Genomic DNA, 15,254 nt, shown 5'->3' on the forward strand with positions numbered 1-15,254 from the left:
AAATTAACTCTGAGGTGCCCGATGTCTGCCGCCATCCGCCTATACCCCAAGGTATCCTGTGGAACCTTATGGACTTTGTAGAAATAGAGATAACAAGGGTAAGTTCTTACCATATCTCATATTATTCCTCTTCTCTACCCATGATTTCTATTTATATATTCATATGGAATGTGTGTTGTATGGAATATGACTAGCATACTTAATTTCTCAATCTTTCAATAAAGTTTGGAGCCCATGGCTCTCACTGCACAGCTCTTGCTCCCCATTTGAATAAAACTGAGGAACGTTTAAGAAGCACTAGTTATTGGCCATAGTCTCATCCATCTGATACCCCTTACTCTTCCTCCCTTCCCACTGTCCACCTGCTCTTTCCTCTCTCCCACCTGCTCTTCGGTATGGTCAGCCATGCCACCTTTTTTTTATTTCCCTTCTTCCTCTTAATGATATATGGTCATTCTAGTGTGCTTTATGCCACCCTTCCCTGATTTTTTTTAAAGCTAGGGCTCTCTGCCACCAGAGCTTAGCTGACCTAGAGTTGAACTAAAATATAATTACACAGTTGCACCCATTTCTGCTCAACAAATACAAAGGAAAAATAAAGATTAGAGTTAGTATACCTTTTAGCCATGACTGGAGTGAATTGTGTGCAAGACTTAGGTTTTGGTTAATTTTTTTTGTTCAATTTCTCCACCATTTTTATAGCAAGTTATGGTTTATGGAAACATACCATACCAGGGCTATTTCAACATAATCGGACATGGAATTATTTTACATTCTTTTTTAATTGTGGTGTACTTTGTTGCAAAAATAGTAATGAGTTCTAGCCATGAATGTATTTTATTCTGCAAATGTGCAGAACGGGTCCTGCATGATTGCATGCAGCCCCTTCTAAGCCTCTGCCTGATTTGACGCCCCGTTTTCCAGGACTGGTAAGGCCAGGGGCTTTATCCACGGACGTGGTTTCCTGACCTCGCATGCCGGCCAGCCTGAGTAAGCTGAGGCTTACTCAGGTGGCAGACAGCCCGGCTCCATCCACCAGGGTTGCGATGGTAATCCCAGACTGCGACCGCAAATGCAGCAGGGGGTGCCATACACCTCCCTGCTACATTTGTATATTAGCAAGGACGGAATTGCAAAGCTGCCTGCGTGCAGCTTTGCACTTCCATCCTAAGCCGAATCACACACTTAGTACACTTTTCTGGTTTGGATCCTATGAATCTACATTTTTCTCTACCCTGTTGCATTAAATAATGTAATGTTTTCAAGTAGATGTGGCTCATGGTTTTGAAAACAAAGATGCAGAACATATTCTCAGCAGGAGAATGCTTGTAGGAATTGTGCACTCAGTGTATGGGTACATGCTGACAGTTGCAGGTCTTCTTTCTCCTCAGTGGATATCCGAGAGATCAAGGAGATTAGGCCAGGGAAGAATTCTCGGGACTTTGACCGTTACCAGGAAGATGCCACTGTGCGTTTGGAACCAGATCACTGCTTTGTTATCCTTTATGGAATGGAATTTAGACTTAAGTCCTTGAGCCTGCAAGGTGAGTTACCTTTATTGTGATGGTTGTAGTGCTGCCTACTTAGCTTTAAACATAGCTACTGTAGCCACTGTCTGTCTATAAATGTACTACATACACTTAATTTTTTTTGCCACCATTCTTATGATCTAAAACGCGTTTGAAATGATTATGTTGCCTCCTAGGTTTGTCTACCTGATTCCTGATGTCCTACTATTTCACTAGCATGTTTCTTCCAGTCCACTGAAGCAGCAAAAGTGACGTCTTCTGTTGGTTTTGTTTTTTCTCTCCTGCAGCCACATCAGATGAGGAAGTAAGCATGTGGATTAAAGGGTTAAACTGGTTGCTCCAGGATACTCTTCAAGCCCCTACACCATTGCAGATAGAAAGGTAAACAAAGGACCAAGATCCAAATATATGTGTTATTTAAATAAGCCTTCTTAATTTAAGACAAAAACCAATATATTGTTGGGAGGAATCCCATTGTTGTAAGGGGTGACTACGCACATACCTGAGTTAGATGAATTTGCTGATATTGGAAGTGCGTCCTGAAAACCAATTTTGTTCACAAATTTAGTTGGTAGATGACTACTGTCGGTCTGTGTATGCGCCCTCCTCTTGACCATCATAGCAGGCCCAACTGTAATACAAAACTGAGTACAGGTACGGTGTCAGAACACTGGAGCTATCTACCTATGCGGAGTTCTGATAGTGTTGATAAGAAATAACCAATCTACTCACTCCTCCTTCTGTCTGCTTGGCATTCCAGTGGTAATGTCAATCCTCAATAATTACTATCTACAAATGTTTTGGGTAGTCCATCGCATCATATACTTGTATATGATTCTTTCTGGTGTGCTATGTGGTGTAGCTACCCTGATAAGTGTCCTTATTTCTAGGGGCTTATTTGGGGACCTTTTTGTCTCCCAAACTCCCTGCTGGCTGTGGCTTCTTGAAGGTCTGGAGAAAAGGGCATAGATCTAGAGTACAAGAAACAAAGAGGCATAATCACTGAAGATTCCATTAAGTGATCCTCTCATAAGCTTGTTTGGCTGTTTTTAGAGCTCCGGACCAACAAGTATTTGCTGTACATACTGTCCAGCCACCATGTATGGCCCTATCACACAGTGGATAGGGCAAGTACCTAGTACAGTATATCGGATAGGAATGGGACTGAAATGCCGGCGGCTGTTTAGCTGTTCAAATGCCGACAGCGGATGCCGACAGGATGAGATCCCGACTGGGGCAGGTAAGTACCCTAACCCTCCCTTAGGGGTCCTAATCCTAACCCCCCCCCCCCAGTGCTTAACCGTAACCTACCCCGGGGTGCCTAACCCCCCCTTACCGCTCCATAAACCTAACCCACCCCCCCTAGGGGTGCCTAACCCTAATCTCCCCACCCCCCAAACCTAACTCCAACTCCGCTATACTCCCTAATCCTAAACCTCATCCCCCCCCCCGCGCGTGGCTAATGCTAAGGGCGCCCCGGGCTTACATTCATTCAGGGTGGCATCCTCGGCGTCGGGATTAAGATAGGTGTCAGTATTTAAACGCCTATCATAAATTTCTAGCTGGCATTCCGATATCTGGAATGTGACTGGTGGTCTTGCGACCGCCGGTCACATGACTACATCCCTATCTGATACAGTGGCGCGCCTCAGCCAGTTCTCGCAGGAGGGGATTCCATAGGCTGACTGAGGCAAATGTAACTACTTTAATTACAAATGTTCACAACGATAATGCAATGGTCACATGGCATCATATAAGAAACATAGGAGAAGTGCTGCCAGCTTTCTTATCGACAAGAGGGGGGGGCACTTTTTTTTCCTTTTTTTAATAGGACTTGGTACCATATTTTTTTTGTTGTATCCATTGCTTTTGAAATTAGCCCCCAACACTTTTACATATTTATTGAATAAATTATACTGATCACCATACATTGGCAAACATTGCAAATTTTTCTGTGCATGCCTAAGGGGGGCGAGGGAAAATTAACGCTATTGCTGGTCACTAAACGTACCGCAAGACACTTTGCAGCCATCACAGAAAATTTTATTTCCCCCTTACGGTCTCAGCCCTTTAGCATTGGAAAAATACATGATTACTTATGTTAGTCAAGAACAAATTTATAGCTGATGATCTGCCCTGATTCAGAGTTAAGAGCAAGTAAAAAAGAGCAATTTGCACTTTGGTAAAAACATGTTGCACAGCAGGTGGGACATATTTTAAAATGTGGAAAGATTTATAGTTGGGAAGGACATTTTTTAGCTTAATTCTAAATTTCAGTGTAAAAACAAAGGTAGTCTGTAGTTTCCCTGCATTGGCGCCCATTGTATTTCAAAATGGTTTATTCTAGGAGCAAACTACTCATTTTTTTTGTCCCTTTTTTTGATTTCCTCCAGATTCTCATAATTTCTAATAGAATTGCTTAAGTCGTCGGCATTGTGCATACAGTATGGCACACTTAAACTCTGTAATGAAGAGTTTTAAAATTTATCAAATGGTTGATTTTTAAAACCTTTTATTAATGAAGTAAACATGATCGCCAGCAATTGTATTCCAACAAATGTGTTTTAGAATGGTTTGGGTATATAAAATGTTTCTAAGGTGTTTACATAAAAGTTTACAAAACATTGCAACCCCCATCTGCAATATGAAAAACACATTTTCCATCAATACAACACCTCACATGTCCCACATCAAACACATTTTTTGCTTTTAGAGAAAATTACATGTCTTTATTGGCTCTATTCTACAATTTAAACATCCCTAAATACATTTGTTATTTATTTAGTGTGTGTCCTGAATATTTTTACATTAAAATAAGAATGTCCTAGTTTTTTCCCTAATTTGGTGGTGCAAAATCAAAGCCACAATTTCTCCTGTTGAAAGTCGCGTTTACTTAACACCAATTTCTAGTTGAATAGCAAAAACTTACAACTGCGAGTTTTACCCTCTTAAAAATTGCATGCCACCTAGTTTGCGGCTAATCGAATTTTTGGTCCTGAAAGTGATTTTAAGTTCTGTGTGTCTAATGCTGGGTACACACTATGCAACATATCGCATAGTGTATTGGCGGGTATGTACAGATGATATGTCAGAGAACGACATAGAAACGTATCTGCCCTGTAGCACAGCAGATAAATCTGCACATCCGGCTGTGCATATGGGAAACCCACCGATTGCCCATACACTTGCTGCAGGGACCCGCCGGTGACTGACATCTCACATTTAAATGCCCACCCAGTTGTGATGTCAGCGCAGACACATTGAACGGCAGAAGTGTGCATTGGCTTACCAATCGCCCACACGGCCTGCGGATCCTTGGGTCTGCTGATAAGTCGCCCAGGTGTGTGCCCAGTCTAAGTTCACAATTTTTATACATTTTATTATGAATTTCATTTCACTACAGTGTGTATGTGTATATGTGTGTGTGTATGTATATATGTGTGTGTGTATATATATATATATATATATATATATATATATATATATATATATAATGAGCATACAAAATTTTAGCGTACATTAAAGAGTTTGTACTACAAATAAACATTGATGTTAAAATGATCAGTTATTTATGTTCAAATGTCCTTGTACAACAACTGTTAATTTTTTAGCTTTTTATAGAAAGTAAATATAATTAGTATATTAAACCTATTTCCTGGGACTCAATAATCAGAATAATGTAATATGTTCTTATATGATCCCACAACCGAAACATGTATTTGTATAGGTAGTCAATTCTACTGAAGATGCAGAAAATAAAACAAACTTGTATATATAAATGTGAATACTATATTTTGAAAAGACACATAATCACTTATTGTTCCTTCAGATAAATGTACACAAAAGAACCGGCTTACAGTTTAGTTATGAACAATTTAATATGCAAAAAAAACAAAATTAATAAAAAAAAAATTTATATATATGTTTGTAATATATATGTTTGTAATATATATATATATATATATATATATATTTTATTTTATTCTTCTAACTTAAAGCTACTTGCAAATTATTTTGTCTAACCTTCTGGGTGTTAACATGAAAATATATTGAAATATTTACTGACTGCTTATGCAAGGAAGTTTACTTAACTAATGTTTGTTCGCCCCTTTTTGAGGGTCAAAAGTCAGCTTTTTTTGTAGAAGAAGTTAATGTACAGTTTGATAGACAATAAGAGTGATAAATGACAAACTTTTTTCCTTTTCATTACATTGGAAAATATATACTAGAGTGCTAAAACAATATGCCCTTTTATTGAATAAGCCATAAATTGTAAAGGGTTGGTAATAGCACACAAATTATTATTGGGCTCATTATTTAATTCTGAGTTTAATGTAGAGAAACACCATTAATAGTAGTGATCCAGGGGAAGTGCAAATTAAATTACTTTTTGTAAAATTATTGGGGTCTAATAAGTATATGAAGGTGTCCCAAAATAGACTGAATTGCCTAGAGAACTAAAATGTAGCATCCACCCTACCATGCTTCCATCAGGTTCAGCACCTGACATTATTAGTTAGACCTAACGTGAGCAAATAGGCGATTACATTACTAATTCTTGTTCTTTCACGCTGCAGGTGGTTACGGAAACAGTTCTATTCCTTGGACAGAAATCGAGAAGACAAGTGAGTGTGTGGAAGTGCCCAAATTAATGCCTTGTCTGTCAGTTGAATCTGAGACATATCTGTCAATAGATAGTAAGTCCAGTAACCTTCGACATACAGACCATTACATCAGATAATTTCTGCCTGCATTGCCTTAGTAGAGCACATTCACACTTTAATACTGCAGCCTGTCACCCTAAAATGACTGTAATGCCAGATAATAATCCTGGCAAAATCAATAGGCTCATTATCAGGCTTGGCAGAAGGTAAGTGTTATCGGCCTTGTGTGGTCATTATACAACCACACTAACGCACCGCAGTGCAGCTGGGAATGAGCTAAACCACCTGATCTCAGAGACCATGGGGTATATTTACTGAAGTGTGGGTTTATAGAAGTGGAGATGTTGCCCATAGCAACCAATCAGATTCCTGCTATTATCTTCTAAAAGGTGCTAGATAAATTCTAAGTAGAACCTGATTGGTTGTTATAGGCAGCATCTCCACTTCTATAAACCCCCACACTTTAGTAAATATGCCCTCAATACTCTGATCTTGTATGCAGAGGCCATCCCAGAAAACCTTAAATAATGCACAACTTACATTGAGACACAGGTACTTTTGTATATACTCTCTTTAATTGGAATGTTGCCTGGGTTTAAACGCCCTGGTTTACCTTGGTGCTGCAGAATGAAAATAATTGCGGCCGTCGCACCATCTTTGTTATAGCAGAGTTGTAAGCACTATTCCTTGTCTCCTCCCTTATAAAGTGCCAAAATATTATACAGCAATGTACATTGATTGAATCATGATACATTACAATAACAAATAATGACTTAAAAAATACCCCTGCCAGAACGAGCATACAATCTAAGAGGTGTGGGGAATAATTTGTACATAAGGTAGTGACCTAACCACTTTAGCTGCCGGTGGGGAAAGTGTATGTGTAACTACTACTGTCAAAGCAGTCACTGGTGAGTGGCATTACTCATTACTGGTGCTGTAGCTTACACCTCTGGTAGCTACACAGAAATATGAAAGAGAATTGGTCATTGCAGACTGTCACCTGCTGGCAGCTATGGCTTACTTTTGACACATCTTAGCCATGCCTCTTCTGGTTTGGTTTTGTGCTGCATGTACACTCTTATGGTCATCTACCACCTGGGCGTAGCAGTGTGTATGGCAGTCAGGACGCTTGGTCCCCATGTTCGCAAAGGCTATGGCGGCAGTTGCAGCCTCCTAGGAAGCCATGGATATCATAGAGGAGGTACAGAGCCGCCAGCTGCACTGACTGTTGTGCTCACTGGGTTCACATAAAAGTTTATAAAACATTGCAACCCCGTCTGCAATATGAAAAACACATTTTCCATCAATACAACACCTCACATGTCCCACATCAAACACATTTTTTGCTTTTAGAGAAAATTACATGTCTTTATTGGCTCTATTCTACAATTTAAACATCCCTAAATACATTTGTTGCAGCCTCCTAGGAAGCCATGGATATCATAGAGGAGGTACAGAGCCGCCAGCTGCACTGACTGTTGTGCTCACTGGGTTCAGTAGCAGAACCCAGTAGAGTAGTAGAACTCTTAAACAACCTGTCCTCCTACACTGCTCAGCACAACTCTAATTTCCCACAGCTTTCACAAATGTGTAACTATTTTATATTTGAGGGAAGGTGACTGGGATGTACGGCACAGAGCAGATCTAAAAGCAGCCACTTCTAACTGCCGTTCACATGGCAAAAAGCTCCTCCTTTTAGAATGCTTGGTGTTTAATGTTATTTTTGTTATTATTGCAAACTTTGTAGACATGCAATTGTCATGCTGGTCCCTCTGTCTATTGTTACTCCCTTCCTGATATTAGTCTACAAATAGAAATGGAGAGGGCAGGGCGGGTTTACTGTGCTTAGCAAGGCATGGTCTTGCAGTTCATTTACCAGCATTGTTTTGATGTTCACACTTATTAGGATCTCCATCAAGGACTTGAAGAATATGCTATCACAGGTCAACTACAGAGTTCCAAGCATGAGGTTTTTACGTGACCGATTAACGGTGAGAGAAACATCCCTCCTTCCCTGACAGACAGACATTACCCTTCTGTCCAGTTTCCAAACTCATTAATGGTCTCATTTTATTTTCATTGTTCACCTCCTTTGTGCTCCTTTCATCGTGTACATTGACGCTAGTCCCTTTCTAATATCACTTTACTGATATTAACCTTTAACATATTTTGTTTATTTGTGTTTGGTATAACTTGATTATTTTGAAAATTGTATCTGGATTTGTTCTTCACAACTTACACAAGTGCCTTACAGTTTTGTATGGAGACAACACGTGCATCACAATGCTGCTCAAAGCCATTCATTAGTCCTTGGCCTTTCCTAGTGCCTGTGGTAACGGAACCATGAGCCAGCCCAGAAGCTTTGTGCAGTTTATTTTGTTTTTTTTATTCGTTAAGTTATAAATGATTGTGATCTGCAGGTTGAGGGTTTTTGAATAAGCCATTTCAGCTGGCATATGTGAAAGATTTGAGCTGCGTCTAGTGCATTTAAGCACCTTTCAATACCACCCTGTAGTAGTTAGTTATATTCTGGGCGTGCTGGGCCACCACTGGTGCCGGTGGTAGCGTGCTGGTCCACCACTGGTACCGGTGGTAGCGTGCTGGTCCACCACTGGTTCAGACAGTAGAGTACTGTGCCACAACTAGTGCCGGTGGTATTGTGCTGAGACAAGACCTAGCGCTAAATAAGTAAAAAAAAATAACCTGCAAGTATTTACCGGCCAATACAGTCTGTAATGATACTTCCTTCACCCCCTGGCTTGCACTGCTTCAGTGCTCGCTGTTTCAGCTCTATTCATCAATTACTGGTCAGAGCAGCTTAGGGTGGGCACACACCTGAACGACCGCCAATCGTGTTGATGTTCAGGGCGATTTGCTTTCACCCTGGACATCGCATGATTGCCTGTACACACTGCACAATTTAATGAACGATCACTTGTTCTGCCCTTTTATTAATATGTATGATTCCGCATGCTATATCGTTTAATTGGCCGTGCAGCATGGCCAGTCACAAAATATCACATGCAACCGCGGGAGCGCACAAATCGGGCATACACACTGCACGATCTAAAAATCGGACAAATCGGGCCGATATCGTGCAGATGTGTACCCAGCCTTAGACTCTGAATGCGATGAGACAAAAATAGGTTCCTAGCATTCAATGTCTTCCCTGCTCTGTTTAGTTAAGAGCAGGAAGAGAATGTGGCTATATTATCCAGTACCCTGCTATTAGGGCTGCAGGTCCTGATTGTAATCAGTCTGTCTGTCACTTATTAGTGTTACTAACCAAGAATTCCCTGATTTGGCAGCAATAAAATAACTATTAAGCAGACAGTGGTCTTGTGACAGGAAGCTGCAATCCATCTCTCTGAACTTTTTGATTTTCTACAGCACAATAAGTTGCTAGTCCATATGTAGTCTTGATCTAGACCTCTGCAAAATTGTTATGGGGACATGCAAGCTGCCTCCTGACTTAATGCAATGTTAACAATGTTTCCAGGTTACTTTAACTAATGTAGCACAAAATTATTAGAAATACTTGTTGATACTTTGTCATGTTATTAGGCGATGTATTTAATGTCAATAGTTGCATAATTTCTTTAAGATATAGGAAATAGACTCTGTGATCTTCCAAGGTACATGCAAAAGGAAACTGTAAAATTTAATAATGTTTCGGGGAGCAGGGAGGCAGATTACAGGGGGAAGGGCAAGGGCTGGGATTTAATCTGGGATTAAATATTTTCATTACATTTGGAACTGTACCGTGGTTGCCCCTGTAAAGGGGCATGTAAGAAAGTCAATTTGGGGGGCTCCGGATCCTCCCTTCCTCACTGTTAAACCGATCACGAGGCTAGTCACAGACAGAGGTTCCTCCAAGGGTACTGATCCAAAATTCAGGTAAGTACAGATCGCAGCTGAATTTTGGGCCCTGGTCTCAGCACTGGCCCATGTCATGCTCAGAATGGGTGTGGTATGTTATGTCGACATTTAGAATGTTGATATGAAGAAATGTCACATGGTCATAATGTGTCAACATTTTCATTGTCGGCATTGTGCATGTTGACAGTAATTATTTTCAATATTTTAGCTTAACCCTAAACCTAAATGTAATACTAAAATGTACTGTCGACATGCCAAAAGTGACCATGTCAAATTTTGACTGACATTCAGAACATGTCGACATTCCGACTGGATGCCCTCAGAGTACTCTGTCAGTCAGTAAAATAAGAAGTTTAAAGGGTCCATGTAATGTGTCCACCCATGTAAGGGGAGATCCTTTCTGCAGCACTGCCTTGCCAATTGTGTTTTACTTTTAGCTGTTTCTCCATCGTTAATACTATTAGTCTAATGTTTGTATGGCGTTTGTGTGTGTGTCATTCTCATATTATCTTTTATTTTTGTGTATACCCTTTTTCAGGAAGTGGAGCAGAGGAACCAAGAGATTAATTATGCTCAGTTCGCTCAGCTATACCGTTCTCTAATGTACAATGCACAGAAGACGGTATGTAATGTAGATCAATCAATACCAACATATCTGTCACCCTCTCTTATGTCCCTGTTTTCTACCATTAGTGAGATTTACGAACACTGAGTGAACCTGTTTAGTATAACTGGCTGTGAGAAAAAATTAAGACTGTAGTAGGCTAGGAGCTTCTTTATGGGTCTATATGATTTGTCTGTTTGACTTTATTTATTTGGGGGGGGGGGGGTTATTTATTGAAAGACTCTTTGTAATTCAACAAATAAAAAAAAAGTGTCTAAACAAAAAATGAATAAAACAATCAATATAGAAAAGTACATTAGATAAGTAAAAAAAAAAATGTGCCAAAAGAGGGATGGATAATTAGAATTTACTATGGTTGTGTGAAACAACCTCATTAAACAGGTGGTGTTATGGTATTGTGACTGCAGACTACGTTGGGTTAGTAGCAATGTGATTCAGAGCCTGTCACCCTCATCTCTTGCATTTTCTGTTTAGATACCGCTTCCTTTCTTGGAAAGGTGAGTACAATAAACTCATTATATGCATTTAGTGCTACACCAAGCCAGACTAAAACCTGTCCTGTAAATTATGTTACCAGGCAAAATGTTTTGTGTTTTTTTTTATTTTTTATGTGATATAGGCTAAATTTCATAGCTAAGTTAGTAGTCTGCTCTTCTGATAAGAACTGCCGTATTGAAAGTGGATCCGACTAGTGATTAGGGAATTCTGGGGTTGATGTATCAAGCGGTGAAAAGAGTGAAGTGAACCAGTGGAGAGGTTGCCCATAGTAACCAATCCGCTTTGAAGTAGCATTTATCAAGAATTGTCTATAAAATAATAGGTAGGAGCTGATTGGTTGCTATGGGCATTTTCCTCCACTGGTCCACTTTTCCACACTTTTCACAGCTTGATACATAGGAGCCTCTGTCTGAAATATAGCAGGATAGGCGTATTTGGCACTAATTTGTGTTTGGACATTTTTATTTTTTTTTAAGTCTTATTTAAAGAATTATATGAAAAGTTAATATTTGCAAACAAAACCACAAATGAAAATACTGTACATACACAACGAATTATACAAAACAAAGTATTTGAGATCAAAATATTCAATAGGAAAATAGATACTTGATTTTGCATGTTGTATTGATTTATTGCACCTGCATCACTTCATGGGACTTAAGCCGCGTACACACCTGCTGATATTTTTAATATCATTATTGTTCAATCATTCACAATATCGGCAAGAGTGTATCCTAATAACGACCAGCGTTGCGTGCTCCCACTGGACGTTTCCGATATCTCCAGTTAGCTGTAAAAGTAGCCCAATCTGGGGATGATATGAGTGATTCCATGATGCTGAATTGACACTTAGGAGCTGATTGGTTGATACTTTATTGCTCTCCAAGCTTTCATGAATACCCCCTCTACATCTGACAACTCTCCTCCAGCCTTCAAAATTTTAAATCAGACCTGGCCAAAACGTTGATCACGATCTACCGGTAGCTCACGGAGCTCCCGTCTGTAGATTGCAACCAACTTGCCTAGTACAAAGCAACCTATATTTTTAGCCACTGCCTTCCAGCGTTCTCAGTGATGCAGTGCGCGGGTGACGTCATGACGTCACCTGCAATGTGAGGAGACTGTGCGCCTGCTGGATCCAATTTGATCCAGGCAGCGGGAGTGACAGCTCCGGTGAAGCAGCCTGCCCAGCGTGAAGTCAGCTACGTTCTGCACTGGAACAGAGACTACTACTCTGGCACTGCATAAGGGGCACTACTACAGTGGGCACTGCATAAGGGGCACTACCACAGTGAGCATTGTGTATAAGGGGCACAACTGTGAACATTGGACCTCATTCAGAGCCGCTCGCTCTGAATGAGGGCGGCGGCTTTTTTTGGCTGTGCGCAATGCACATCCATCGACTCTCTTGTGAGCGGATCTGAATGAGCCATTGTGTATAAAGGGCACTACTATGGTGTAATATGAATCGGGGGCACTATGTGTAGTGTAATGTGAATAAAATTGTGTTAGTGTGGCATAATTTGAATTGGGGATACTATGTGTGATTTCAGCTGGACAAACCCCACGCAAGGCCACGCCCCCTTTTTGCATGCCACGTCCCCTTTTTCAGGCTCTGTAGATCATCAAGTTTTTTTAACTTTATAAGTGGATCACCAAGTCCAAAAGTCTGGCCACCCCTGCTTTAAATCCTCTAACGATTTACCTCTTTATCAGCATTTACCCTTCCATCTATTCTACTTCCATTGATACACCTACTAAGGTACTCTCCACTCTCTCATATATGCTCATATTGCCTCCATTCTGCCCTTTTCACACTATATTGTAAGCGCTCTCATTTAGCGGTCTATTCATCATACCAGCTCGCTGCGGGGGATACTTCTCACCGGAAGAAGCGGTGCTCTGACAACAAGCACCATCTGAACATGGCATTTGTTCTCGCAGGCAAACTCTGAAAACTTTAAATTTTTGGAGTTTGCTGAATATCAGGTGGTCCTATCAGACCCCTGATAATGAATGTCCCGTTTCCTTAAATATGCGGAAACTAGCGTTTCCGCATGTGTAACGGGCCATTAAGAGATGATGAGTGAACCCCTTTTTGTTTTCACATTTGCGTCTATTTTATTTGTCTTGTTCCTGTTTTATGTGTCCAGTTTCCCGCGCCATATAGTGCACAGAAGCACTGCAACAGAAACACCGTAATGATAAATGTCTAAAAAAAAATGTTTGCTTTTTATTTTCTCCATATTGACATGGAGATTCATCCACTAATCTCGGTTTGTGGTCTTCTTCCGTTTCTTTCCTTCTCTGATTAGAAAATATTCAATGTTTATAAAGTACTGAACTTTTGCTGAGCTTGGAGGAAATTCAAATTAATTTCCATACATGATTGATGCAGACATCAGTTGGGTAAATTTTTGTATTTTAGGGTCTAAATCATACATTTACTAACTGATAATTTTTGGCATTTTTTTAAACAATGTCAAAAAATTATATTAGTAAATGTGTGATTTAGGGGTATATTTACTGAAAGTCGATTTGGGTAGATACTTGTTCCAAGTTGGGTCGATTTTTTGGTCCATTTTGTGTTTCAGGGTCTAAATCACACATTTACTTAGATGATTTTTTGACATTTGTTAAAAAAAAAATGTCAAAATCATCTGTTAGTAAATGTGTGATTTAGACCATTAAATGCAAAATTGTCCAAACGTTGAACAAAATCGACTTTTAGTAAATATACCCTCAGGGCCTACTTATAAACTTGCATAATATTCTCTGATTTTGTTTTCTTTACTTTGCAATTGTTGAAATTAAAGTCGTCATATGTATTATGCTGCAGCATGGTAGGGGGATTAAAGACTGGTTGATTGGGAAGACTGTTTTTTCAGTTCTCTTTTATATCAGAGGTGGAGAGCGGCCAGAGCTGTACCGGGTATCACTGCTGGACTTCCAGAACTTTCTCCTGAAGTATCAGAAGGTAAATATCCATGGCTGCTTTTGTGTAGGAGTGGTGACTGCACTGATGTTGGAAGCAGAAGACTGTTGGAGTGCAGGGGAGTGGAATTGTATTGAGGTGATTTGTGTACATCTGTTTGGAGTTGTGTGAGTGTATATGTAATGTTATTAAGAGAGTCATGTCTTTGGAGATTTTGGTGTGATGGCAACATAACATGTCAATAACCTGACACTTTGCGTTATTATAATGATAACCTCTAGATCATTTGGTCTTTAAATTTTAGAGCTTTGCATGATTCCTAATTTTACAACTCTGTATCTCCCTAGTACCTGGATATGCAGACACACTATACCACAGTACTCCAATTACAGCTCCCACGGTTCCTTGGTGACCATTGACAATGTGACAGCTGGCAGAGGACCATGGGAACTGTACCTGGAAAGCAGTGGAAGCAATTCAGATTGCTCTATTTTAATTCTTCAGCACCTGAGGGACACTTGAGATGCTGGGGTTTAAGTGAGTGGAATGAAGAGCTAGTGCACTCTAAAAACCTGTTTCTGAAACTCTGGCACCTCCCCCTCAAAGCCGTTTGGCCAAACAGTAATCTGTTTTTTGCAAGTACCTCACAGAGCTGGGCGTTTTTTCCTGGTTGGCTGTGTTATACAGCTGAGGCTTTTTTAGCAAAGTTTAAAAAAAACAATAATTCCGCAGGTTTGTAGCAGCTGCTGGAGACCCTTGGTGCGGACCGTGGAGCAGTTACATGCAGCTGCTCTGTCGCCGGTGGCCTGCTTTCTATGTGTGATAATATTTGGGGGTACTGCAACCGCTGAGATAGATGCTCCGGTTCTCGGAGACTCCAGGGCCATTGAGTTGGTCCTGGCTCCAGACTGTACACCAGGGATGGAGGCAATCAGGTAAGTGGTTCCCTTAGCAGGGAACCAATGTAAAGCAGTGTACCTCCTGCTCTCTGCCCTGGACTCCAGTTCTTTCAGCAGGGGTCCGGGAGGTTCAGGTGTTGGCTTCTTGTGTTTGCTACTCCTGCACTGCTGCTGCAGGGTACTTGAGGCTGCAGGTATAATGGCCTCCTTTTGCTTGACCAA

At 40.4% G+C, this 15,254-nt stretch overlaps 1 protein-coding gene across 4 annotated transcripts in view; it reads left to right on the plus strand.

The window, feature by feature from the left end:
• The window catches only part of PLCG1 (phospholipase C gamma 1), a 93,057-nt gene that overhangs the window by 48,565 nt on the left and 29,238 nt on the right, over positions 1-15,254 (plus strand). For all 4 annotated transcript variants that reach the window (XM_088480625.1, XM_088480626.1, XM_088480627.1 and 1 more), the window contains exons 3-9: positions 1,392-1,544; positions 1,817-1,910; positions 6,107-6,154; positions 8,103-8,187; positions 10,614-10,697; positions 11,175-11,197; positions 14,103-14,175. In XM_088480625.1, coding sequence (XP_088336751.1) covers positions 1,392-1,544; positions 1,817-1,910; positions 6,107-6,154; positions 8,103-8,187; positions 10,614-10,697; positions 11,175-11,197; positions 14,103-14,175 — 560 coding nt within the window. The remainder of the gene's footprint in view (positions 1-1,391; positions 1,545-1,816; positions 1,911-6,106; positions 6,155-8,102; positions 8,188-10,613; positions 10,698-11,174; positions 11,198-14,102; positions 14,176-15,254) is intronic.

Source organism: Taudactylus pleione, unplaced genomic scaffold (assembly GCF_031769625.1).
Source record: "Taudactylus pleione unplaced genomic scaffold, aTauple2 ptg000256l, whole genome shotgun sequence".
NCBI lineage: Eukaryota > Metazoa > Chordata > Amphibia > Anura > Myobatrachidae > Taudactylus > Taudactylus pleione.